Here is a 27,094-nt window from a genome sequence, read left to right as displayed (position 1 = left end):
CACCTTCTTAGGGATGGGCACTCTCAGAGACGATGATTCATAAACTGGGGCGGGGAGGGGGGGCAAGGTTTTCATTCTTACTAGCTGCTTTCTCTTCTGAGTAAATGTTGCGATGTTTCTTTCTACAAGTCACAGAAAATCCTATAGTCTGGAATTTTCGACCACCCTCCCAGAACTCAGTTTGCTTATTACCAAAGACGAGGAGTAGCTTTGCCAGAGGGTTCTCCCCGGAGCCAACCAACCTCGGAACACTGCTTAGGTCTTCAGCAACGCCAAGGTGCTGCTCGCCCCACGCCGCCGCGCCTAGGGCGGCACAGCCTGGCTTGCGGGTCTTTGCGCACAGTTCAGGCTCGGAGATCTGCGTCCTTAGCCTTCCCTCGCGCCTTCTCCTCTCCACGCACCCCTGCCGGCCTTGCTCAGATCTGAGCATCACCAACCCAAAGTCGCGCTTGTCCCCTCTTCTGCGCTGGCAGCATCCATCCTCGGGGCTGCCTTTTACCCGGAGGCGGGGTCCGAGTGCCAAGTCCCCGCGCCGGGACGCCTGTCCCCTGCAGCGGCAGCCCGCGCGGGGCTGCGCCGAGGCTCTGGCCGCCGCAGGGCGCTCAAGGGGCGCGGGGACCCGGGTGCCGGCGGCGGCTGGGGAGCGCGCACGGGCGGCGCCGGGCCGGGGCCGGCTGGGCTGGGTGTGGTGGGGCGGAGGCGGAGCGGCGGTGGCCGCACCCTCGCGTCGGTTCAGCGCGCGGGTTGCGACCGGGGTGAGGGGATCCGGGCGCCGACGCAGACCCGGGAGGACCCGGCGGCTGGCGCGGGGCACAGGGTGCGCGCGCGCCACTTTCCTGGAAAGCGCCGCCGCAGCAGCCATGCCCTCCCTGTGGAGAGAAATCCTCCTGGAGACCCTCCTGGGTAAGCTGAGGCCGCCCGCGCCGCGCGCTCTCGGATGCCTGGGGCCGGTGGCCCTGCCCGGAGCCGCGGCGCTCGGCCGGATCGGCCTGGCGTGCTGAGCTCTGGGAGGTAGAAAAGCGCCATCAGCGCCCAGAATAGAGATGCTTATCGTCTCTTGGGACCTTTTGCTACCGAAGGTAAAAAGAAAAGACCTAGATTGAGGTTCCGCAGCTCAGGAGTCAGCCGGGCGCCTGCAGGAGGGGGTGCCGCGGGAGCCCCCACTCCGCATTGGGGTGCGCTCGAGGGGCGCGAGTTCTCCACGTGACGGCTGCGGACTCGCGCGGCCACACCGCCCTCGAGCCCCCTCACTCCCGTGATCTTTACGTTTAACTTAGTAAAATTCAGTACTGAAATTTAACTTCAGAAGGAGAGGAGCGCCGTCTTCTCCAGGTGCAGGTGCGCTCGCTGTGCTGGAGCTGCCACCCCCGGCCTTGGTGGGGCACAGGTGGTTTTGGGGATGTTTGCCCTTTTGGGCTTTTGACGGAAAGCTTTAAACTCGAGTCCTTTATGCTCGCTCAGCAGCTTTATTTATTTATTTTAAGATTTATTTATTTATGCGTACAAGAACTGGGGTGCAGGCCAGAGATGCGGGGGGTGAGAGGATTCACCAGAGACAGAGTGGGGAACAGAACAGGCAGATTGGCCGAAACATACTGCTGAGGGGAGCAGTAGGCGAGATAGGAGAGGTCTGCCTCGCCTCGTCATGTGTGTTGGTCCCTGGCCAGCCGGCCGGCCGGGGATCGAACTCATGCTGCCGAGGCTTTGGCATGCTTCATAGTGAGGTGCTTTAACCCCTTGCACCACCAGGGAGGCCCGTCGCTCAGCTGCTTTAGAAAAACGTCCAAGACCAATTGTTGGTGTCAGTGGGAGCTGTACGATGAAAACGTACACACAAATGTTTGGGAGGATTGTTAGACTCTCGCGGTTTATTAGGAACGAGCCTGGAAGGGGCGCCTCTGTGAACAATATATTTTCTGGAAGTTGACAATGCTCAGGAGGTCCCATTTTCCTGGCTCAGCCTCTGTAAAATTACATACATTCAACAAGTATCCAGGATGCCAGGTTCTCCGTGTGCTTGATGTCATGTACTCCAAACAACTCTGTAAAGTGATTTTTGCTGGTTGAGAACAGGAGACTGAGAAATAACTTGGGGGGAAGTTACTAAACTTAGTGGAACCAGTCTACCTGGGTTTAAGTTAATTCTACCTTTATGACCATAGACAATGACTTCACTTTCTGAGTCTATTCTTGGGAGTTTTCCTTGTTTGCTCCTTGTCTTGTTCCTTTTTTGCATTTTTAAAAAAGATTTATTTGTTTATTTATGCATACTAGAACTGGGGTATAGGCCAGAGGTGCAGGGGTGGGGGTGGGGTGACAGGCTTCACCAGAGACAGAGTGGGGAACAGAACAGGCAGACTGGCTGAAATACACTGTAGAGGGGAGCAGCGGGCAAAACAGGAGAGGTCTGCTACACCATTGGTTAGCTCCGTGGCTGGCCAGGCATCAAACTTGTGCTGCAGAGGCTGTGGACAGCTTCACAGTGCTGTGCTTAACCCCTTGCACCACCAAGGAGGCCCTTTTCGCATTTTTAAGAGAGGAGTAGAAATAGGGTCAGCCTCCTAGGACCTGGGATTCTATGTATGAGGAATAAGAGATGATCCCCATACTTAACATAGAGCTTAATATTGACAAGTGCCCATTAGTGTTAATTACCATTATTGTAGAAGATTACACAGTAGTTGGTAGAGGTGAAACTAACTTCAGATGTGGGTATTCTATTACCATCCCACACATCCACCCCAGCATGCACACACTGCCTTCTAGGGTTGTTCTTAAAACAGTGTACTCACAAGAAAACGTTGGCTAACTAACCTGCCTGTGGCTATAGTATGGCCGGAGAGGAATTTTACCAATCAGGCTTCCTCCCAGGAAGCCCCAGTCAACCTAGATGGTCCCAATGAAGAAGCTTTATTTAGTAAAAGGACTCCTATTCCTCCAGGGTTATGAATAAGGTAAAGGGTGAAACAAAGGATTGGGAGGAAGTTGCAAAGCAGGAAGCGATTCTCAGCCTGGGCCTGACCCAGAAGGAAGTAGTTCTGTCTGGGGGCCCAAGTAAGGCCAGAGTTGGGAGAAGGTGGCCCTTGGCCTGGAGGCATAGGCTCACTGTTTGAAGCAAAGATGAAACTGACACTTTGTCTCTCTTAAAATGTTTATTTTTTCTCCCTTAGGGTATGTTTCTTTGTCTCTCTGCCATGGCCTGGGACCAATGATTTACTACTTTCCTCTGCAAACTCTGGAGCTCACTGGGCTTGAAGTTTTTGGTGTAGCATTTCTTTCTCCCATCTTCCTAATAGTCACTCCTTTCTGGAAACTGGTTAACAAGAAGTGGATGCTCACCCTGCTGCGGATCATAACTGTTGGTGAGATTTGAAAGTGTTTTTTTCTTTTCTTTTAAGATTTACTTATTTGGGCATACAAGAGCTGGGGTGTAGACCAGAGGTGTGGGGTTTATGTGTGAGAGGATTCACCAGGCACAGAGTGGAGAGCAGAACTGGGGAATCTACTGAAATGCACTGCTGAGGGGAGCAGTGGGAGAGACAGGAGAGGTCTCCTGTGCCTTGTGGGTCAGCTCCCTGGCTGGGGATGGAACTCCTGCTGCAGTGGCTGGTGATAGCTCTGCTGAGACTTAACCCCTTTCACCACAAGGGAGGCCCCATTGAAAGTGTTTCTTGAAGATTTTTTTTTTTCCAGTTAAAAATCAAGTGAAATTTTTTGTAGACTTTTTTTTTTGAATGCTAACTGATTGAATATAAAAAAAGATTTCTCTTTCTCCTACTACTTTTAGGAGAGTTTTAGTAAAATTGGAAGGACAGGGCCTCCCTGGTGGCGCAGCGGTTGAGCGCTGGGTTGCGAAGCTGCCCGCAGCCTCCGCGGAGCTGGTTCGATTCCCGGCTGCTCCCCAGAGGAGGGTCCCGCCACACAGACGTCTCTGTTCCCCGCTCTGGCTCTGGTGAATTCTCTCACCCTCCCTCCGCGCGCTTCTGACTGTACCCAGTGTTTGTATGAATAAATAAATAAACAAATCTTTAAAGTAAAATAAAATAAAATAAAATTGGAAGGATAGACTGAGAGTCAGTGTATTTTAAATTTCTATCTTTTCTGCCAGATTGAAAAAACCTGAAATCACTGAAATGAGGAGGTAAAGGATAATATGGAGAAAATGTCATCTCTTTAAAATATTGTGTCCTTTTTCCCCCTCCATGATATAAAACTAAAAAACATTAAAAATGGTTTTATACATAAATATGTAAAAAATGGAAAAATAGACATGACAAATGCTACAAATAACAAAGTAGAAAATTCATTTGCAATTCTTTTAGTCCAAGAGCTAATTTCCCTGATACATGGTTTTTTACAAATGAATAGTTTGAATAAGACTAACCACTCAGTAGCAAAGGGGGCAAATGTTATGATCCACTTGCTAGAAAGGAAATATAATTATTTCTTAAAATATATGCAAAAATGCATAAAATTCAAATTATACATACATCTATTTATATATTGTTTCACGTCAGATTGGCAAAGCACTATTGTGAGGGTGAAAGTGCAGGCACTCATATATTCCTGGTGCAGATATAAAGAGGCACAATGTCTGCTGAGAATATTTTTTTTTTTAAAGAGGCACGTATTTTATTTATTTATTTGTTTGTTTGTTTATACAAGCACTGGGTACAGTCAGAAGCGCAGGAGGGTGAGAGAATTCACCAGAGCCAGAGCAGGGAGCAGAGCAGGCAGAAGGACCGAAGTACACTGCTGAGGGGAGCAGCGGGCAGCAGGAGAGTGTGCGCCATGCGGGACCCTCCTCCAGTGGCTGGGGAGCAGCCGGGGATTGAACCGGTGCTGCAGAGGCCGAGGGGAGCTTTGCAACCCAGTGCTCAACCGCTGCGCCACCGGGGAGGCCCCTGCTGAGAATATTTTTTATCAAAATTGCAAATGTATACATAACCTTTCACCAAGCAATTCCACATCTAGGAGTGTGTCTTACAGATATACCCACATGTGTGTAAAATGTTAAAAATATAAAGTTATGTAAGCATTGTAGCAATACTGGAATGTCTTGTTTTATTGTACTTCACTTTGTTGAACTTCAGGCATATTGCATTTTTCACAAATCCTACATCCATCAAGACTTTAAGAGCCATTTTTCCAAGAGTAGGTGCTCATTCTTGTCTGTGTCACATTTGGTAATTTTTACAATATTTCAAACGTCTTCATCATTATTATATCTGTTATGATGATCTGTGATCTTTGTTAGTACTATTGTCATTGTTTTGAAGCGCCACAAACCACATCCACATAGAGTGCGCTTCATCTATGCAGTGTGTGTGCTTTGACTACAATACTGACCAGCTGTTCTCCACCTCTGTCCCTCTCCTCTCACCTCCCTATTCCCCAAGACACAATATTCAGCCAGTTCATAGTCATATAATGACCTCTAAATGCTCAAGTGAAAGGAAGAGCCCTACATCTCTTACTTTATTTTTTTTTAAAGATTTATTTATTTATTTATACAAGCACTGGGTACAGTCAGAAGCACGGGAGGGTGAGAGAATTCACCAGAGCAGAGAGAAGAACAGGCAGACAGACGAAGTACACTGCTGAGGGGAGCAGTGGGCGGCAGGAGAGGTCTGTGCGCCATGGGACCCTCGCAGGTGGCCGGGGATCGAACCGGCGCTGCAGAGGCTGCGGGCAGCTTCGCAACCCAGCGCTCAATCGCTGCACCACCAAGGGGCCATACATCTCAAAAGTTAGAAATGCTTAAGCTTAGTAAGGAAAGCATGTCACAATCTGAGACAGGATGAAAGCTGGGCCTCTTGACCCAGCTAACCAAGTTGTGAATATCAAGGAAAAGTTATTGAAGGAAATTGAAAGTGCTACCCCAATGAACACATGAATAAGAAAGTCAAACAGCCTTATTGTTGATATGGAAAAGTTTCAGTGATCTGGATAGAAGATCAAACCAGCCACAACATTGCCTGCAAGGAGCTGTAGAAGAAGAGTTTGAAGTTAGCAGAGCAGTTAGCAGGAACAACACACCAATTCCTGTGTGTTTGAGTCTGTAACTGAAAATTTGGTGATCTTGCCCTTCTGCTGTAATGCATTGGTTCCTCTGAGTTTTCTGAATGACATTTGTTCATGAACCATACTGTATATTTCTTCTGTCTGGAAACAGTCATTTGACTTTCTTCAGAAACAGTGACAGGAATGACTAGGAAATTGCCTTCTGCTTTTCTGTGTCTGTCTCTGAAGAAGACAGAACATGGTGAATGCAAAGAACTCTGTGGCTCCCACAAGGATATAGAGCTCTGGTTTTTAAAAAGCTGGGTTCAGAAAGAACAGCGGTGTATACCGCTGAAAATGCACCCTTTACACAGATGGAATCCATAAGGATGGAAAGATATATTCAGTGATCACGAAATTTTCTGCTCGAGAATGAATAGAAATGATGCTAGCTCCAACTGCTGTTGGCTTGCATTACCCATCTATGAATTACTATGGCTTGGGCATTGCATTTTCCCATCATACTCCCCATTTGGCTTTTGAGGAAGTGATGTCATCAGTGGCACATTTTTGTTGCCTTTGTTCAGCATCACCTGTGCTATGCCATCAAATTTATAGCGTCACCAACTGAACAGTTAGTGGCACAGTCATCTGGCTCAGCAACTTCTGGTGGCTGTAAAGGAATGTGATATTAACTACATTTGGGGTGGATGTAGCATTTGGGATACCTCTTTTTACTCCCCTTTCACCTTCTTCCTCTGTGAAAACCCTCTTTTTTGGGCAGAGATGGAACTATGTTTGAGAAAGGGGAATAGGTGGGAAAGTGACACAGAGTTGAGGGTAAAGAGGCCAGAATTGAGAATGAAGAAGCCAGTTTCTGCCAAACACTTTTTCAAGTGACCATGAGTTTTGCTGATGCTAAACAGAGGTTGAAATAAGTCATGCTTTGCCTTTAAACTCCCTTCTGATGCTTCTTAAGGGATGGAACAGCTTGGTTTTTCAAATGTCCTGAGGCATTCTTACATAACTACAGAGATCTGTGTTTTACATGCTATCTCACCTCTGGCACCTCAGATATTTAGGTTAATGAACCATTAAACTAGTTCATACTCCCATTGATTTAGTTGACCTTAAAGACTTTGACCCAGTAAAACTGTTACTCTCAAAAGATAGACATTAACAAGTGTTGTGAGGATATGGAGAAACTGGAGTCCTCAGACCTTACTGTGGGAATGTAAAATGGTGTGACCACTTTGGAAAATAGTTTGGCAGTTACTCACGTTTTTGAACAGTTATCACATGATGTAACAACTCTACTCCTTGGTATATGCACCCCCCCCCAAAAATGAAAATATACATTCACACAAGGCCTCAGGCACAAGTGTCCATAGCAGCATTTTTCATAATAGTGAAAAAAATAGAAACAACCCAAATGCCCATCAACTGATGTGTAGATAAACAAAATGTGGTAGATCCAGGAAATGAAATATTTTTAACCATAAATAGGAATGAAGTACTGATACATGATATACATGCATATACATGATACTACACCATGATGAAACTAGAAAATATGATATAAGTGAAAGAAACTAGTCACAGAAGACCATATGCTGCATGATTCCATTTCTATGAATGTCCAGAATAGGAATAATCTAGAGACAGAGAGTAGATCATTGATTGCCAAGGCATGGGCAGAGAGGAGGAATGGCTAATGGGTATGGGTTTCTTCTTGGGGTGATGAAAATATTCTGGAATTAGTGGTAATAGTTGCACAACTTTGTGAATATATTAAAACTCTTTGAATGATATGCTTTAACATGGTGAATTTTAGGTTATAAATGATATCAATGAAAAATTTAAAAATGACTTATATACACACAATTACTGTATTTTTAACTCTGTCATCCTGAGTTTAAACTCGGAAACAGAAACAGCCTTTGTCAAATGCAGATCATTGAGTACCAATGCATGATTACCAGAAATGCTTAGTTCTCCTTATTTTTTTTCAGGTGGCATAGCCTCCTTTCAGGCTCGAAGTGCCGAACTTCGGCTAGTGGTCCTTGCGTTTGGTGTGTCTTCCTCGCTGATAGTACAAGCTGTGACATGGTGGACAGGAAGTGGGTTACAAAGGTATGCCTCATAGCTTATGCACCTATACACAAACAAGTTTAATCAGTTATGAAAGGGGAAGTTGAGATCAAGAGTTCCAAGTTATGATATTCATCTTACATCTGGCTTTCTAGAAGTCTCCACCTCCATTTTTCCCCCACACCTCTTCACAAAACCAGGATGTGAATCCTTGCTGTTTTAATCATGTTTTGAGAATTAAGAAATTATAACAAGTTGTTTAGGTAAGGGTTATAGAAAGGCTACGTCATGACCATTACTGCGAATTACCAGCAAGACTCTTTCATACACTCACTCATTCTGTCAAGCGGGAAATTCACGATGTGGACACAGTACATTGAAACCCCATAAGAAGGCTTTAAAAGTACTTTTGTACTTACAGATACCTCAGAATCTGGGGATTCATTTTAGGACAGATTCTTCTTGTTGTTCTCCGGATATGGTACACGTCACTAAACCCAATCTGGAGTTATCAGATGTCCAATAGAGTGATACTGACCTTAAGTGCCATTGCTACACTTGATCGCATTTGCACAGGTAAGTGTATGTTCACTTTCTTTAGGGATTTTCTCGAATAGTTTATCTTATCAGAATGTAGGACATATTAAAAAGATAAAAAGTCTTTTTGTACTACATCTCCATTTCAATCTGTTTTCCCCTCCGAAGCAGTAACCATTCACATGCAGTCAGTGGACTGTTATCCAAACAGAAGGCACCTTTTCCTTGCCAGTACAGAGGGTGAGAAAAAAGGGGACATCTCTGGCTTGTATCACTGAGGAGGGGGAGAGGAAGACCAGGCCACATCTGCCCAGCTGGCTTTCTACTCTGTCCTCCTCCTCCTTTGCTCTGGACAGGCCTTCCAGGGTGGGATCCTTCATCCCTCTACCTCTGCATGACCTCAGGATATCACTAACACGGTGGGAAGTTATTTGTGAGCTAGGGCTTGGAAACTAACTGGGTTCCCCAATCCCCAATCCTGCACCGACTCTAGGTGTCTGAAAATACTTAAACCCCAAATCTGAAACTTGAAAAGAAAGGAAAGCTTGCCTATTCACACCCTCTTCTAATTCACCTGCCGCTCTCTAGAGCTGACTTTCTCCCAGGCACACACCCAGCTTGGATGTTCGCTTCATGGGCTAACTCCGGATCCTTATGAAAAAAAGGGAGAAGGTTACAAGAGTCTAATTAACTTGCTCCTGGCTTATTGTGTGGCTTTCAGTGAGTCACTGTTCTTTTGTAAATGCAAGGGGAAATCTCACAGGTTAATGGAAGTTTAGAGGGTTTTGGCTGTCTGTGAACAAAGTGCTTGTACAATCTCCCTCTGGCCCCAATTGGCGTGAAACCAGGGTAGTGAGAATAAGGGGAAATCATGCAAATAAGTTAGTCAAGTGACATGATTCTTTGTTAGAGCCTATAGAACTCTGTTAGTGCCCCAGTCTATGTTTTATGTTTTTGAAAACACCAACATTTAGAGGTGGAAACTCAGGCAGCAATTTTCACAGGTACAGCCTGATAAGGATCTAAACTTCAGGGTATCATTTACTTTTCCTGACTAGAGTTTTGTTCTTTCTCGCCTCTGTTTTAAATTTATATGACCCAATTGTCAGTGCCTTTCTGTTCTGGGCCTGTGTCCTGTTCTGGGCCTGTGTCCTCATTGACAAAATACAAGACTCCTCACCAGCTTCCCCCTGGATATCTGGTCATACCAGGAAATTTTTGTAGTTTTATTGAAAATTTTCTGGATCTTGAGGGAGGCGTCACTGCCATAGTACACAGCTTACAAGTCAGCAAGTGCAGTTTAGGGAACTGTCTTTTCTAAAGGCTGTCTGCTTAGCCTCTAGGCCCTGACCTCCTCTACCTTCACTACCTTCTCCCTCATCCCCATTATTTTCAGCTTTATTCCTCAGTCCTCTGACTCCTTTATTGGCAGACTGACTATCCTCCTCTCTGTGAACTAGGGTGCCAGCCCCACAGGCAGAACCCAGCTTCCTCTTATCCTGCAGAGGGTCTTCCCAGTGTCACAAATCTTATGCCCACAGGCTCTCCATTCCTACAAAAAATTCTCCTGCCTGTATTTTCTCTGGTTATAACATTTTTCTGTGTAAAATCATGGATGTAATGACTTGAAACCTCGTGGTGCAATAATCCCATGAAGCATAACAGTTAAATATACTGGTGCTGTAGTAGACTGACTGAGCTCCAACTCCAGTTTTTCTTTACCAGCTGTATGATCTTGGCCAAGTTACATGTTCTCTCTTGGCCTCAGTTTTAATCTATAAAATTGGATTAATAATAGACAGACCTCCTAGAGTTGTGAAGATAACTGCTTGGTGAATGCACTCTTGTTACCTTAGGGACACAGGGTTACATGAGAGCCCTGTTCCTTTGGGGGGAAGCAGCCTGGTGTCCCGGGAATGTTCCATTCAAGTTGAACTGCATTTGTTCCCTGAACAAACCATTTGTGTTGCCTACATATATTTTTGCCTATACCATTGATTTCACATGAAGTAAATAACTTTCTACATTTTTGCTTGTCAAATTCCCAAATGTCCTGTTTTCCCTAAACCTTTCCTGATCTAGCCCCCTTGAAATATTCCCTCCCACCAACTAACTCTCAATATTTTCTCCTTTGAATTGTGGTTGCCTGTGTCATCATCCCCTTCTAAAGCTCAAAGCCAGCTACCATTTGTTACTTGCCTAAAGTCTGTTAAATATGGAGGGTAAATTTCTATGTAACTGACCCTTTTCCGTTATTATTCCAGATGGTGAGTGCAGTAAACCTGAGGGGAAAAAGACTGGTGACACCGCCAAAAGGAAGGCTGCTAGACCAAGCTGGCTGTTGGTAGGAGCTGCCTTTGGCAATCTTATGTTCCTCACCCACTGGATTTTTGGAGAGGTATCTCTTGTTTCCAGATGGGCAGTGAGTGGGCATCCCCACCCAGGACCAGATCCTAATCCATTTGGGTGAGTTTGGGTTTGGAAGCTGTCAAGAAATTGACTAATACGGTTGGAGGAAAAATATCGCCTTTGTCCAGCCGGTAGATCTGTGCTAGCCTGTTATTTCATATTCCACTAGCCCTAGATATCAGTAACATTGCATGAAATTATTGTGTTCCATGCAGATGAAGAAGCTAGAAGCATATTTACTCCAATGCGGAATTGGTAAAAAGTAGACGAGGGAGGACTGAGTTTCGTGCACAGTTTGTGAGGTCCCAGGAGTTCCTACAAGTGCACTCTCAGAAATCCTCATGTGGAAAACCATTGCAAGTGGCACAGAAGTCATGGCCTTCTCACGTCATTTTCTCCAGCCCCCCCCCCCCTTAGAGTTATGGACATTTGAAAGAATGACCTGAGACTGTCTTGATGAGAGCGACTGGGTTGGCAGCCTGGGCATAGATCTCTATTTTCATCAAAGGAGAGAGTCGAGGGAGGTCTCTGAATCCTCTGATACTTTGGGAGTTGCTCCAACCACGGGACACCCATGGAGTTAACAATCTTGGCTTTAAGGATCCTTGTGCTTGGTCCTCACTCTACTCTTCCTGCTACCTCTTTTCTTGCATGCAAAAATAATGAGGAAACCTTGAAACATCACCTCAGATATTTGTATTTCTCTTAAAGAGCTAAAATTCCTACGTCTGGAAACATGTAGCTACCTTCAGGGTCTTTCCTCAATACATGTCCGGGCATATCCCCCAGGTGTCTCAGCCTCAGCATGTCCAAGTCTGGACTCATAGTTTCCAGTCCCCAGATATATTCTTTCTCCATGCCATGGTGCACTCTGCCTATCCACTCCATCACCCAAGCCAGAAATCAAGCGTCATTCTAGAATTTGTGTCTTCTTCAATTTGGGCATCTTATTGGCCATTCAAGCCAGTCAGTTCTGTTACTTCTCTAAAATGGATCTCTTTCTCTGTTGTCTCAGCCACATCTGCCTTAGTGGAGTCCTCACTCTCTGCATTCCAGGCTCTCACTATTTTCTCCTAAAGGTCTCTCTTCAGACCTTACAGACTTGTGAGGATTGAGTAAGTTAATAATACATGTAAAAACCTCAGCACAGTGCCTGGAAAGGTTGTGCTGCTTTTAGCTTCATTTATATATGACTGCTTACTTGAATGCATGTTGGAGCTAGAATTTCTTTGGAGGTATATAGTTAACTTGTATTTTCCTCCACTTCCAAGTTTTTTTTTTTTAAGATTTATTTATTTATGCATATAAGAGCTGGGGTACAGGCCAGAGGTGTGTGGGGGTGGTGGTGAGAGGATTCACCAAAGACAGAGCGGGGAACAGAACAGGCAGATCCACTGAAATACACTGCTGAGGGGAGCAGTGGGCGAGTCAGGAGAGGTCTGCTGCGCCATGTGGGTAGCTCCCTGGTTGGGATCGAACTCATGCTGCAGTGGCTGCAGATAGCTTCATAGTCTGCATCTTAACACCTTGTGCCACCAGGGAGGCCGCCACTTCCAAGTTTTTGCCAAAGTAGCCAAAGAATGAAATAGTTTGTGGTTGTTTAAAAAAAAAAAACGACACAAAATAATCAATTATTGATCAGATAGACACCAGTGCCAGGAAGGCAGACACTGTAGATAAAAACAGCTTTGAAGAAAAAAAAAGAAAGACAAGAGGTCAGTTAAAGTAGAAGCTATTTCCAGTGACTTTTTCTTCTCTTTGGCCAGTTCATTTAAAATGTCACTTGGAGACTGTAATTTAATAGTCTGAGAAAGCTCAATTCCTGTCTATATTCACCATGAAAGACTACAAAAATCCAACCAAGTCAATGTTAAGATCAAATTGACATTATCAAATGATTCATGAATCAGGTGCATCCCACCTGGCAAGCAGAAGTGCGCTCCATGGGGCCACAGAAAGGGAAAGGTGTGCAAAAGTAACACCAGGAAGTCATTAATGAAAAGAAAATACTTTAGGCTACCTATGGGGAAGAGGTAATGCCTATGTGGCAGGTTACATCATCTTCCTTTGGGGAATGGAAAAGATAACCAACCTCATTGGTTGGTTCCACACTGACCAGAAGGTTCCACACTGACCAGCTACGACTACATTCCTTGGGAAGGGGGGGTTGAAACTATAGTCAAATTAGGTATTAATTCTTGATAAACTTAGCATTAGCAAATCCATTTTGGGCCTATCATTTCTTTCTCCCCAGCAATTTCATTTTAGAGTTGCTATTACTTCCATTTTGTGAATGTATATAACTTTAGTTCTCAGTGGGCTCCCTTTATCTCATTGGTTATTTCACACTTACATCATCTCTTGGAAGTACCTAGAAGTAGGAGATATATATTTCTGTTCTGTATTTGGGGTAACATATTAATAATGTCAGATGTCTTACAGCACGTTCTCTTTTTACAGAGGTGCAATTCTGCTTGGCTTAGCAAGTGGACTAATGCTTTCAACTTGTTCATGGTTTCCTGCTTCCAGTTTAATCTGGTGGGTTACAGGTATGTGGAGTTTACCTGCAGATGTACCAGTCATTCAGTGTGATTGTCCTATTTACTCACAAACATGTGTACCTACACTGGAAGCAGACGGCCAAGGCAGCTGTACAAATATTTGCTGTTACCAACTGAATTATTATAATCAGATACAGCAATGCAACTCAGTGGCTACCAGTGACTCCTGTACCTTCCTACTTCATTTTCTCTGTCCTTCTTTAGCTGTCTCCTTCTGTCCTATGTTGGCATATTCTTCCCCATCTCCCAAACAAGGCATGTGTGTCAGTGGTGATTTTTTGGAAGGCCTGGGGAGAGGGAGGGTTATACAGCACCACGTTGCCAGATTTCTTCCTGTCTCCAAGATTCTTTGCCTCTCTGGTTTTCAAGAATGCCTTCCTTTGGAACTCCTAATGAAGCTCAGTGTCCTTTTCTCTTTGACATGTAACAGTTTAAATGTAACCCTGTACCCAGCTTTGGGGTCCATGTTTGCTTATTCATGTCCTTTCAGTCATATCCTTTAGGGTCACAGAATACTGTTGAAGCCTGTCATAGCTCAAGAGCAATCTCCCTATTTTCCTATGACTGAATTAAGTCATTTTCTCCTTTCCTCTTAAAAGGTAAAAATGGTTAGAATCAATTACAGTGTTAAATTAAAAAAAAAATCCTCAACTCCTGTGACAGAATAAATACTGTTTGGTTTCTATGAGGAGAGATATCCTTATACATAATAATTAAGCGGGTGACTCAAAGTGTCATGCTAGTTGCTTTGTGTGGGTTTGTGGGACGATGTGTATTGATGATAGAAGATGTGGGTTGAACAGCATCATAAGGAATTTTTGCACACCCTACATGCCATCACCCTTGCATGGAGGCTGTTCAGTTAGTGGGGTCGGCCACATCCTCATCCTCCTAGGGCCATGTGAGTCAACTATTTTTTTTAAGATTGATTTTATTTATGCATGCAATAGCTGGGGTGTAGGCCAGAGGTGTGGGGGGTGAGAGGACTCACCAGAGACAGAGTTGGGAGCAGAACAGGCAGATCCACTGAAATACACTGCTGAGGGGAGCAGCGGGCAAGACAGGAGAGATCTACTGTGCCATGTGGGTAGCTCCCTGGCTGGGGATCGAACCTACGCTGCAGTGGCTGGCGATAGCTTGATAGTGCTGACACTTAACTGCTGTGCCACCAGGGAGGCCCTGAGTCAACTATTGAAATCACATTGCGCTCTGCTTGCTTGATAGTGTCTTTTCCATCCAACATTCACATGGGGTCTGTGGAAGTTGCGTGAATATAGGAGTGACCTTTCTTCTCATCAAAGAGATGCCTCATGAGATTCCTCGCAGCAGGATAACTTAGTTAATGCTGAGGTTATAGTTGGGATAAATTTGAAACAATTTGTTTCAAATTTTTCAGAACACTGAAAGTTTATTCAGGATTTATATCATGCCCTTTCTCATGCAATATAAGCAAAATGCTTGCTGGCCAGGTAATTAGCAGTTTCATTTTAAATGTGGGAAAACTGAGGTCCACAGAAACATAAACTGTTAAAGGACAGAAAAGGAGTGAAATTACGATGTTACTCTTACACCTATTTTCCCAGGTAAGTAAGGTCATTGCCTTTAGAGTGAAATCTAATCTAGTTTTGCTGTCTATGTGAAGTGTTAAATAGTATTTTAATAGACCCCAGGGTCAAGCAGATTTAAGGCTTTAATAGGCTATTTGCAGTAGAGAGGAAAGCAGAGCCATAACTCAGAGCTTCCTTCCCTCTCCTGCTCACCTGAAGGAAGTTGGAGCTCATACTTCATTATCTAAATGTGGGGCCTGCTTGTCACTTTGATTTATCTCTGGAAACCATGTCACCAAGAAGAATGTAGAAAGAGTTTTTTTTTATTGTACAGTTAGTTTGCAGTCTCAGCTGGGTCTCAGTATGAATTAATTTGGGCAGTGAGCAATAGAATTTCATAAATGCACATATAAACGAGCTTTAGGAGCCTCCATAGTGGTGCAAGGGGTTAAGTCTCAGCAGTATGAAGCTATCAGCAGTCACTGCAGCGTGGGTTTGATCACTGGGCAGGGAGCTAACCCATATGGTGCAGCAGACTTCTCCTGTCTCACCTACTGCTCCCCTCAGCAGTGTATTTCAGTTCAATCCACCTGTCCTGCTCCCCACTTTGTCTCTGGTGAATCCTCTCACCCTTTTCTCCCACATCTCTGACCTACATCCCAGCTGCTGTATGCATAAATAAAAATAAATCTTTAAAAATAAAAAGGAGCTTTACATTTTGATTACAGTTCAATCAGTAACACCAAGGTTGTATTTAAAAAGACCAGGCTGGGGCCTCCCCGGTGGCGCAGCGGTTGAGCGCTGGGTTGCGAAACTGCGCGCGGCCTCTGCGGCGCCGGTTCGATCCCCGGCTGCTCCCCGGCCACCGGAGGAGGGTCCCACATGGCGTGCAGACCTCTCCTGCCGCCCGCTGCTCCCCTCAGCAGTGTACTTCGGTCCTTCTGCCTGCTCTGCTCCCCGCTCTGGCTCTGGTGAATTCTCTCACCCTCCCGCGCTTCTGACTGTACCCAGTGCATGTATAAACAAAACAAACAAACAAACCAGCAAACAAATAAATAAAGCATGCCTCTATTAAAAAAAAAAAATAAAAAAAAAAAAATAAAAAGACCAGGCTGGGACCTCCCCGGTGGCGCAGCGGTTGAGTGCTGGGTTGCGAAGCTGCCCGCGGCCTCTGTGGCGCCGGTTCGATCCCCGGCTGCTCCCCGGCCACCAGAGGAGGGTCCCACATGGCGCGCAGACCTCTCCTGCCGCCCGCTGCTCCCCTCAGCAGTGTACTTCGGTTCTTCTGCCTGCTCTGCACCCTCCTGCACTTCTGACTGTACCCAGTACATGTATAAACAAAACAAACAAATAAATAAAAACATGCCTCTATTTAAAAAATAAATAAATAAATAAATAAAAAATAAAAAGACCAGGCTGTACTAAATCTGTTGATTGGAGCCAAGTGTCCTATACTGTGTGATATAATTTTATTATATGAAAAATTTGATTTACTGAAATTAATGTTAGTTATTAGACATATCATTGGTATATTCAATTACTGGTAAGTTTTCCTTGGTGTCTTAGATGAAGATTTGGGTGATATTATTTGCAAGGACTCTGTCTCAAACAAGCAAAATACAGTTATGATGGAACAGTTAAGATAAAAAGTCATAGTGATAACAGTATGTGTCATGTCACCACTGATATTCCAGAAAGGGGAAATGCATACATGTCGATATTGCTTTCTATGCATAGATTATACCTGGAAGGATGCAGACAAAAATGCTAACCTTGGTTGCCTTCACTAAAGGGACCTAGGGGGTGATGGACTAGAGGGACTCTAATTTTAAAATTTTGGATTTTAAATGTATGACATTTTAAAATGTAATTTTAGTAAATTTTAAAATATATACCCTACTTAAAAAACAGGAACTAAATTACCACCACACTGTTGTGAGAATAGCCCGCATAAAAAAAAGACCAAAAACAAGTTTTGGCGAGAGTGTAGAGGAAAGGAAATTTTGTACACTGCTGGTAAGAATGTACATTGGCCCAGCCCCTCTGGAAAATAGTCTGGAGTATTCTCAAAGTTCAAAAATTGCTCTGCCTTATAATCTAGCAATCCTACTCTGAGATATCTACCTGAAAGATGCAAAAAGACTAATTTGAAGGACTACCATGCATCCCTATGTTCATGGTAGCATTATTTACAATAGCTAAGTTATGGAAACAACCTAAGTGCCCAAGGACAGGTAAGTGGATTAAGATGTGGTATATATACACAGTGGCGTACTACTCGACTATTTAAAGATGATGAAATTTTGCCACTTGTGACAACATGGATGGGACTGCAGTGGGTTATGTTATGCAAAATAAGTCAGAAGGAGAAAGACAAATACCAGATTATTATACTCATATGTAGAATATGGACAAACAGAACAAAGGAACAGAAATATTAAACCAAAGCAAACCTTAGAAATCTGACTGTAGAACTCTGACTGTAGAGAGTGAGGAAGAAAAGAAGGGGGAAAGGGAGCTCAGTGTAATATGGTGGAGGATTATGGGTGCTCTGTTTGTGGATGTGGTGCTGTAATCTGAAAAGGTGTGAATTTATTTATACCCCAAAATGATACACTATGTTGTAAGCCATAGTTACCTACTTAAAAATGATACGGTAAGAAATCAAAAATTAAAAGGAAGTAAAATAAAAATAGATACTAAATTAAAAATAAAAGCAATAAGTGAAATTTGAAGAGATATTTTCTTTCCCTCCAGAAACTTCTCTGTAGTAAGAGAGAAGTAATAAAGTCATTCTAATGTCTTTAGAGCAAAAATTCAGAGTAGGTCTCCTTTTAAAAACAGTCACTGGTTGGGCCTCCCTGGTTGCTCAAGGGGTTAAGGCTCAACCTGTGAAACTGTCTGCAACCTCTGCTGCGTAAGTTCCATCCCCGGCGGTCCAGGGCGCTACCCATATGGCTCAGGAGACCTCTCCTGACTTGCCCGCTGTTCCCTTCAGCAGTGTACTTTGGTCAATCTGCCTGTTATGTTCCCCACTCTGTCTCTAGTGAATCCTCTCACCCCTCACACTTCTGGCCTGTACCCTAGCTCTTGTATGCATAAATATATAAATCTTTAAAAAAAAATAGTCACTGACATCTAATAAACTGGAACAAATTTAATCTTACTAATAAGCAATTAAATGAAATTCAAAACAGGTACTATTTTCATCATTCATTTTGAAAAGATTTTTGGAAGGAAATAATCTCCAGTAAGGTTCATAAGGTGAGACTTTTGGCAAGATTTTGAAGGAAATGAAGGCTTGGCTATATAACTTTTCAGGAAAGAAGTTGACCATGAATAATGAATCTTTAAAATGCTTTTATCTCTTGCTGCAGTAGTTGTACTTCTAAGAATCTGTTTTAAGGAAGTAATCAGAGATGAATTAAGAGATCAATTGACGAAGAAATTCTTCCACTTATTGATGAAAGCTTTATAAATGGCCAACGAAAGGAAAATGGCAGCTTCTATTGTGGTGTATTTATCCACTGGATAAAACATAAAAATGTTTTAGAAAAAAACTTAATAACATGAGAAAATGTTCTTGATATTATGTCATGTGAAAAACAGAATATAATCTTCAGTATGTGGCATGATTCTATTTATATAAAAATACTCCTATTGTACATAAAGTCTTAGAAGAAATACGTAGGAGTATTGGCAGTGCTTATCTCAGTCTTAGGCAATTCTTAATTGCTTCTTCAGTCCTGTATGTTCAATGTCTACATTAGTTTTATTAAAATGACTATTGTCAGATCTAAATATTTGAAGGTCACACTGTGAGCTAAGCTACTTGGATTATGGAGGACCCTAGAACGGGTTCTCTTGTCCATCTGATAGATGTTCTTCTTGAAATGGGGGGACTGGACAGTCCCATAGCATTGCTCTGTGATGGTGTAAGTGGAATTCATGGATTATTGTGAGCTATTGGACACAAGAAGCTGACTGGGCCACTGCCTGCAACCCATGTCTCCATTTCTAGAGTTCTTTCACTAAGCAAAGAGGAGTCTGCTGTAGATACCCTTAAGGATGGGTCAGCTATCCAGCGTTGATTATAATGTCTAAGAAATATCATATTTGATGGAAAAATGTTATATTGATGTCTCCTGATACTTAGAATATCAGATGCTATGACACTTGATGTGCTGTCTCTAAGTTGATTTCACAGAAATTGGGAGAAATGTTCCTTCAGTGTTGATTAAACAAATTAACAGACATTTGCTAAGTGCCTCCCATGGACCAGACCGATTGCACAGCCCCCCCCACACACACACATACCACAAAGCTGTTGAAAACAAAAGAACTGATTACAGAATTGCCAAGGCAATGATACCAGTGATGTTATCTCAGTTACATCTTCTTTTGAGATTGAGGCTGTGAAAGTCCACTTCTATGTCCTAGAAACCACATTGACTCAACATGTTTACTATGTCCTGCCTCCAACTGGAAAAATTAAATGACATTTTTTTTTTAAGATTTATTTATTTATTTATACAAGCACTGGGTACAGTCAGAAATGGGGGAGGGTGAGAGAATCCACCAGAGCCAGAGCAGAGAGCAGAACAGGCAGACTGACAAAGTACACTGCTGAGGGGAGCAGTGGGCTGCAGGAGAGGTCTGCGAGCCATGTGGGACCCTCCTCCAGTGGCCGGGGAGCAGCTGGGGATCGAACCGGCGCTGCAAAGGCCGTGGGCAGCCTCACAACCCAGTGCTCAACCACTGCGCCACCGGGCAGGCCCAAATGACATATTTTTTATATTACAGCTTCATATTTTTCAGTTTTTATTGCTCTTAGGACCTTAACAAGTAACTTAAAAGTGCTTCCCCACCCCTACCCTTCCTGAAGGAATAGTTTGGGCTAAGATTAACTAGACCTACATTCTGCCTCCAGTAACCAGCTGTGTGACCTTGAACAGATCCTGTTAACTTGCTGGACTCAGTTTCTCATCATTCTGGAGATAGGGCAGTATAAATGGTTAAAAGTCAGTCATCCTATAAGTTTTTTTTTTTTTTTAAAGAAAATGGAAGAGTCTATTACTGTTTATCTGTCTTATGCTTTTCCTTTCTCTCTCACAAACAGGAGCGGCTTCGGCTGCCGGTCTCCTCTACCTGCCCAGGTGGGCAGCTGCCATGTCTGGCTGTGTGCTCGCGCTCTTCACGGCATCCATGTGGCCTCAGGTGCTTGGACATCTTATTAGCTCAGGGTCAAACCCTGGGAAAACCATGACTGTTGCCATGGCATTTTATGTTCTAGAAACATTTTTCTGTGCGTGGTGCACGGCTTTTAAATTTGTCCCAGGTGGTGTCTACGCTCGAGAAAGATCTGATGTGCTTTTGGGTGAGTACATGTGAAAGTTCTGGATTAAAGTAACTGGGGGAAAACACCCATCCGAAGTGACTAGGACTTAGCACACCACAGGAAGGGTGGCAATAAATAGGATGATCTTCTCTTTCTTATTAAAATTAATTCTTGAGTAAGAAAAAAAACAACTGGAGGAATATTGAAATTACTACTTACAAACAAATGTCTTAGTTCATTGGTGAGTTTCAGTAATATTTATTACTACAAAGGTCTTTAAAGTGAATTTATTGTGAAAAAACAAATTTAATACATCACAAAGTGTGCATCAACACTATGCAACACGTGTATTACAAGATACATAGGGGAAAGTCTGGTCACGTGCTCATGTTGCTTTTTTAATGGTAAAGCCCATAAATATAAATATAGGAATTATAATGGGGAGGGTCTCCTAAATTTTTATCTATGACTTTTATTTACCATATGTGTTTTTTACTACCTAAGTGACTTTATTTAAAGATTACTTCGAATGTGTTCTTTTTCTTTTTATTTTTATTGTGATAACATCAGTTTATAACATACGTGTAGGTTTCAGGTGTCCAGTTTCTCACCTTGGCACCTGTATATGTCACACCACACCCACCACCGTATTTACCATATTTTGGTCAATAAAATAAAGTTTGCATATATGAATCACAGCAAAAATGATAAATTCCCAAATCACAGGATAAATATGTTTTCCATTTAAGTGGCTAAGGATTTATGTTGCAAAATTAAAATTTCATAAACTTAGCTTACTTTAATAATTTAAAAACTGTTTTATGGCAATAATGAAATTACTGATGTATCCCAGGCTCATGCAAATCAGATGCTGCCTATCACTTTAGTTTAAGTAAAAAATGCAAATGCTTCTCTGAAAAATGAGAAGACAGTGTGTTTGAAGGGGAATCAGTTCTTGCTTGTTCAAACATTCATTTTTTCACTTGTGCCTTTATTCATGAAAAATATTATGGCAGGCCCTCCATGGTGAAACAAGGGGTTAAGACACAGCACCATGAAGCTATCCACAGCTACTGTAGCATGAGTTCAATCCCCAGCCAGGGAGATACTCACATGGTGCAGCAGACCTCCCCTGTCTCACCCGCTACTCCCCTGAGCAGTGTATTTCAGTCAATCTGCCTGTTCTGTCCCCCACTCTGTCTCTGGTGAATCTTCTCACCTTCCGCATCTCTGGCCTGTATACCCCAGTTCTTGTATATATAAATAAATAAATCTTAAAAAAATAATATTATGACATGCCTACTATGTTTCAGGCACAGTGCCAGGGGCTCCTGGCTTCAGAGACACAAAGTCCTTGCCCACCTGGAGCTATAGCGCAGTGGGGGAAGTTAGATAGCTATATCACACGTGTTGCAATAATCTGTCATATTTCCGTCTCCTTGAACTGACTGTAAGAATTTTGAGAACAGGGGTCATCACTACTCATTCATACCCTTAGCTCTAGGCCCATGACCTAGTATTGACCAGTGAGTTCTTTTTTTTTTTTTTTAAAGATTTATTTTTATTTATGCATACAAGAACTGGGGTGTATGGTGTGGGAGGTGTGGGAGGGTGAGAGAGGTGTGGTAGGGTAAGAAGATTCACCAGAGACAGTGGGGAGCAGAATAGGCAGATCTACTGAAATACACTGCTGAGGGGAACAGTGGGAGAGACAGGAGAGGTCTGTGCCATGTGGGTCAGCTTCTGGGCCAGGAATTGAACTCCTGCTGCAATGGCTGGCAGTTGATAGCACTGAGACTTTAACCCCTGCACCACCAGGGAGGCCCCAAATGAGTTCTTGATAGGCCTTTGTTGAAAAATGGAAATATAGCTGGAATGAGCACTGGTCAAACTCTATTCCCAAGAACTTCAGCCTTCTGGAATTTCTCTGTCCTCTCAAATACAATTCAAAAACAGCCCCTCCTGCATAAGGTCAGTAAGTGATGCTGTCAGTCTCATTCTAAATCAGCCTTTCCTGATTTCCCATAGAACAATGAAGGAGAAGGGGTGCCCTTGCTATATACCCAACTGCTCTGGATGTTTCCATATAAACATACCCCCCTCCACCCATAAGCCAGACATGTATCAGGACAGGTGGACTTGGAAGATATATTCTAAATTACAGGAACTATTTTAAGACAAACTTTGTTATTTCTGGAAAATATCCAAGTTTTCAATATACTAGAGAAATATCTTGCTTCATTTCCTCTGTGGTGATCTGGACTTTGCAAACTTTGGGTTTCTTCTGGTTTCTTTCAGGTGTGCCTACTCTGTCTGTCTTCCTGTCCAATGCCCTGCCTTTTTCCTTGCTCCAGTTTGCTTAGGGATCTGCCATGTGGAAAAAGTAAGAGTCATTCTCAGGTGTGAGTTTATTTCTTTAGAATGTTAAAAATGATGTGTTTTTTGAGTCTCTTCCCACTACCTACGGGATTGCAGAAACAGCGCTTTATTACAGCTTCATAACAGGAGATTTTTACGGTGACAGTATATTATAAGGCACAACAGCAAAGTAATATTGGTAATGTTCAGAGTCACTTTAATACAATTGAAAAAAACTTATATTAAATAAGAAACTAGTTATAAATTTATTGTCTAGGTTTTTCCTGCTATTTCCTGGAAATTGCACATAACATTTTTAACTAGCCTTCTGCTTAAGCTCAACAATTCCTTGACTTTGTAAATTAATGTATTGTTCAATTACACCTCTCTTCGCATTCTTGCTATCTACAATTTCAGAAATATGTAAACCTAACTCATAATCTGTATGGTCCTGCACCCCAACAGAGCTCAACTTGTATTATTGGTACAGGTGGAGTTCTAGCACACATCCCAGGCCAGAATTACTACCACAAACACTGCCATTGAAAGAACCTACATATCCTCCTTCTCAATGTGGTGCACTGGAGATCTTTTCACCAGAGCGGATTGTATCCCTTAGACAATTGAAAGGCTCCTTTCTCGTGCATCCACCCTCCCTGGCCCAGTCCACACTCAGTGACATACACTATTTGCAGGCTAACAACTAGGAAACACTCAGGAAATTTTAAAAATCTCTTATCTGGAAAATGCAGGCATCCTCTCATTTAAAGCATAATTCCCAGAGCCTAAATTGATTTCTTATGATCATCCCATTATTTAAATACTACCACTGTAATTGCTTCAGTATTGACATAAATTAACTCAACTACTGAATTTTCAGGGTGTGCCCATTTATCTGCAATCTTGACTCTGGGATTTTGCTCTTGGAATGATTTTTGGATTAAAAAATAATACACTATTTTCTCTTTTAACAGGGACAGTGATGCTAATTATTGGACTGAATATGCTGTTTAGTCCTAAGAGAAGCCTTGACTTTCTTCAAACAAAAAACAGTCCTAAAGTGCTTTTCAGAAAGAGTGAAAGATATATGAAAATTTGTAAGTGTAATTTTGCTCCCTTTTATAAAAAGCATTTTACTATAAATAAAAATTTTCAAACATATATGAAATTATAACAAGCCCTCATGTACCCTTGACACAGTTCCAGCAATTAACATTTTGCCAACATTGTTAACAATGTTAATGCTGAAATATTTGAAGGCAAATCTCTGTTATTTTGTCATTTCAACCATAAATGCTCTGTCTTAGTTGTGTTTCACTGCTAACATACATAAGATGATTCAACAGGCAGCATTTCCAAAATGTTTTGTTCTAATCTGCTGTTTATCCTGTTCATTGAGTTTCTAATTTCAACTATTATAATTATCAGTATAACATTATTTTTAGAAATCTTTGTGATTTCCTTACAAATTTTCCTGACCATTAATTTAATCTTGTATTTTCTAGTCATCCTATTGAATACTCTTTTGTTTTGCTAACTATATTAAGCATGCTTATATTGTATTCTGATCCTAAAATTTCTATTATCTGACACATTTATGGATTTCATTCTGTTCAGTGTTATTTTTTTTTCCCTGCGTGTGCCTGCACATGGTAACTTTCTTTCTTGTATATTATTTCTTCTATGTATTTGTGACTTATTCTTACTTCAAGCTCATGGTCTTTGGAACATTTTTAGGGCAATTCTTTAAAATCTGGGTTTAATATGCATGTCACACATGAAAATAAACCTGGATGTTAAGTATTCCTCCTTTGCACACAATCCTTGGCTAATAGAGTCAATAATTTCATGACCTTTTTTAATGACAAACTTTCTAAACATGCATCTCTACTTTCTGTTTAGTTTTGTGGTTGCTTGTTGGAGTGGGCTTATTGGGATTAGGACTACGGCATAAAAACTATGAGCGGAAATTGGGGAAAGGGGTAAGTAATTAAAATTTTTGATACAGAGTTGTGCATGGCAAATATACATATGTACGTTTGTGCCCCTCACCATCATGATTGACCTGGATCTAATTACTCAAGGTTCCTGGATCCCATCTTCTTAAAGATTTATTTATTTATGTATACAAGCACTGGGTACAGTCAGACACACAGGAGGGTGAGAGAATTCACCAGAGCCAGAGCAGGGAGCAGAACAGACAGACTGATGAAATATACTGCTGAGGGGAGCAGTGGGTGCGGCAGGAGAGGTCTGTGCGCATGTGGGACCCTTGCCAGTGCCTGGGGATCGAATGGGCGCTGCAGAGGCTGTGGGCAGCTTCGCAGCCCAGTGCTCAACTGCTGCGCCACCAGGGGAGGCCCCCCATCTTCTTAAACCTCAGGTCGCAGGCTGATCACATAGTAGAATTATTTAATGAAGTTGGGTTCTTGGTATAGAAAAGATCCATACACTAGAAACAAATTTCTTGTGTTTGTGTAGTATTGAATTATTTATGTCATTCCATAATTTACCATGTCTAAACTATAAAATATAGAATTATTTTGCAGTTGGCTTCTTTGTACTGTTTGTTAGATATTGTGAAGGCAACAATGTGAGATTGCTTGATTTAAGAAAAATCTTACAGATAATTCTTGACTTTGCAGATCATAGGTCACTTGTACATTGGTGGGTCATGGAAGTTTCTTATAATTTCCTTTTTCATCTTGCTGCCTAAAGTTTTAAATTTCTTTTTTTAAAGATTTATTTGTTTATTTATACAAGCACTGGGTACAGTCAGAAGCGCAGGAGGGTGAGAGAATTCACCAGAGCCAGAGGGGAGAGCAGAGCAGGCAGAATGACGAAATACACTGCTGAAGGGAGCAGCGGGGCGGCAGGAGAGGTCTGTGCGCCATGTGGGACCCTCGCCCTGTGGCCGGGGATCCAGCCAGTGCTGCAGAGGCTGTGGCAGGCAGCTTCGCAACCCAGCGCTCAACCGCTGCGCCACCGGGGAGGCCCCAGTTTTAAATGTTTTATTGGCCCTTTCTCTTATGGAAAGGCAGGTGGAAGCAAGAGTAAGTCATTGCAATGTTGTATCGAAACTTAGAAATTTTGATGTGTTTTGTAATGCAGTCAGAGTTACAGTTTTGGCTAAATCAGAATTTGTGGGTGAACTTTGAATTTTAGCAATCTTTATTACCAGGCAAATTTTTTATATTAAATAAAACTATACTATACTGAGGATAGAGGCCATGCTTCTTATGTTTGATCTTATGCTCCCGGTACCTCACAGAGTGCTTGACACATATTCAGAAAACAGCAACTATTTCTTAATAAGTAAAATTCATTACATGCTCTCTTGCCCTTTTCTGTTGTTATTATTGCAACATAATACCAATCAGAAGAGGACACTGAAAGTCATCCAGGGATTTAAAAGGAGCAATTTTGTAAACGGAATAATTAACCAAATAATCTTTGTATATATAAAATTGAAACGCCCAGCTCACTGCTGGTAGAACATGTATATTTAACTGTTCATGTTAAGTAGTAGCCCTCCTACATAAAATGTTGCTGCTTATCCTTCTTCCATCCTGAACTTGTAAAGTCCACATTGAGTTGTTATGTTAGTTTCGGTGATGAATTTGTCTTAATTCAGCCATACTCTTTCATAGGAAAGGTGATCCTGCTGTAGATCTGTAAGTATTCATTTGAGATGGACAAATACCATTGGACTGAGTAAGTGCATGGACACAAAAGAGCTGTCAAGGGGCCTGTGCTCCTTCCTGCACTCACCAGTACTGCTGGGGTTAGCATTATATCAAACCCGGGGGCAGTCGACAGTCCACTTTACAAATATGTTAAAGGCCTCCATGTATCTCTCTCTGATCTCATTCTCCTCTGGTGCAGGTAACTCCTGTGCTAAATGTGGTGTTTGTCATTGTCATTTATTGGTGCAGGATATATTCCTAGACAATATTATTTTTTTCCATGTTTTTAACTTTATCTGACATAGTTATTTTACAACGTCCTTTTTTTTTTTTTAACTTAAAATCATCTCTAAGATTCATCCATATGGAAATAGGTAACTGTGTGGTCTTCCATTATACGTATGTTATGCCATTTATTTATTCATTCACTTCCTATTGAGACAATAGCCAGGTTGTTTGTTTGTTTTGCTATTCTAAACCATGCTTATCATAAATGCTCACTTTCCAAACATTCCTTCTAACTTCTAAGATTGAACTAGAAGATCACAGACTTATGAAAATGAC

At 42.4% G+C, this 27,094-nt stretch overlaps 1 protein-coding gene across 1 annotated transcript in view; it reads left to right on the top strand.

Annotated features, from left to right (window-relative positions):
- Window positions 1-860: 860 nt before the first annotated feature.
- CWH43 (cell wall biogenesis 43 C-terminal homolog) overlaps window positions 861-27,094 on the top strand; it is a gene marked incomplete at both ends in the record, with an annotated part of 59,597 nt that continues 33,363 nt past the window's right edge. The window contains 9 exons of the mRNA XM_084233491.1: window positions 861-903; window positions 3,171-3,362; window positions 8,016-8,136; window positions 8,516-8,670; window positions 10,896-11,097; window positions 13,501-13,589; window positions 20,268-20,525; window positions 23,819-23,941; window positions 24,747-24,826. Coding sequence (XP_084089617.1) covers window positions 861-903; window positions 3,171-3,362; window positions 8,016-8,136; window positions 8,516-8,670; window positions 10,896-11,097; window positions 13,501-13,589; window positions 20,268-20,525; window positions 23,819-23,941; window positions 24,747-24,826 — 1,263 coding nt within the window. The remainder of the gene's footprint in view (window positions 904-3,170; window positions 3,363-8,015; window positions 8,137-8,515; window positions 8,671-10,895; window positions 11,098-13,500; window positions 13,590-20,267; window positions 20,526-23,818; window positions 23,942-24,746; window positions 24,827-27,094) is intronic.

The sequence above is a fragment of the Talpa europaea genome, assembly GCF_964194135.1.
Source record: "Talpa europaea genome assembly, chromosome: 5".
Classification (NCBI taxonomy): Eukaryota; Metazoa; Chordata; class Mammalia; order Eulipotyphla; family Talpidae; genus Talpa; species Talpa europaea.
This window is presented reverse-complemented; position numbering and strand designations above follow the sequence as displayed.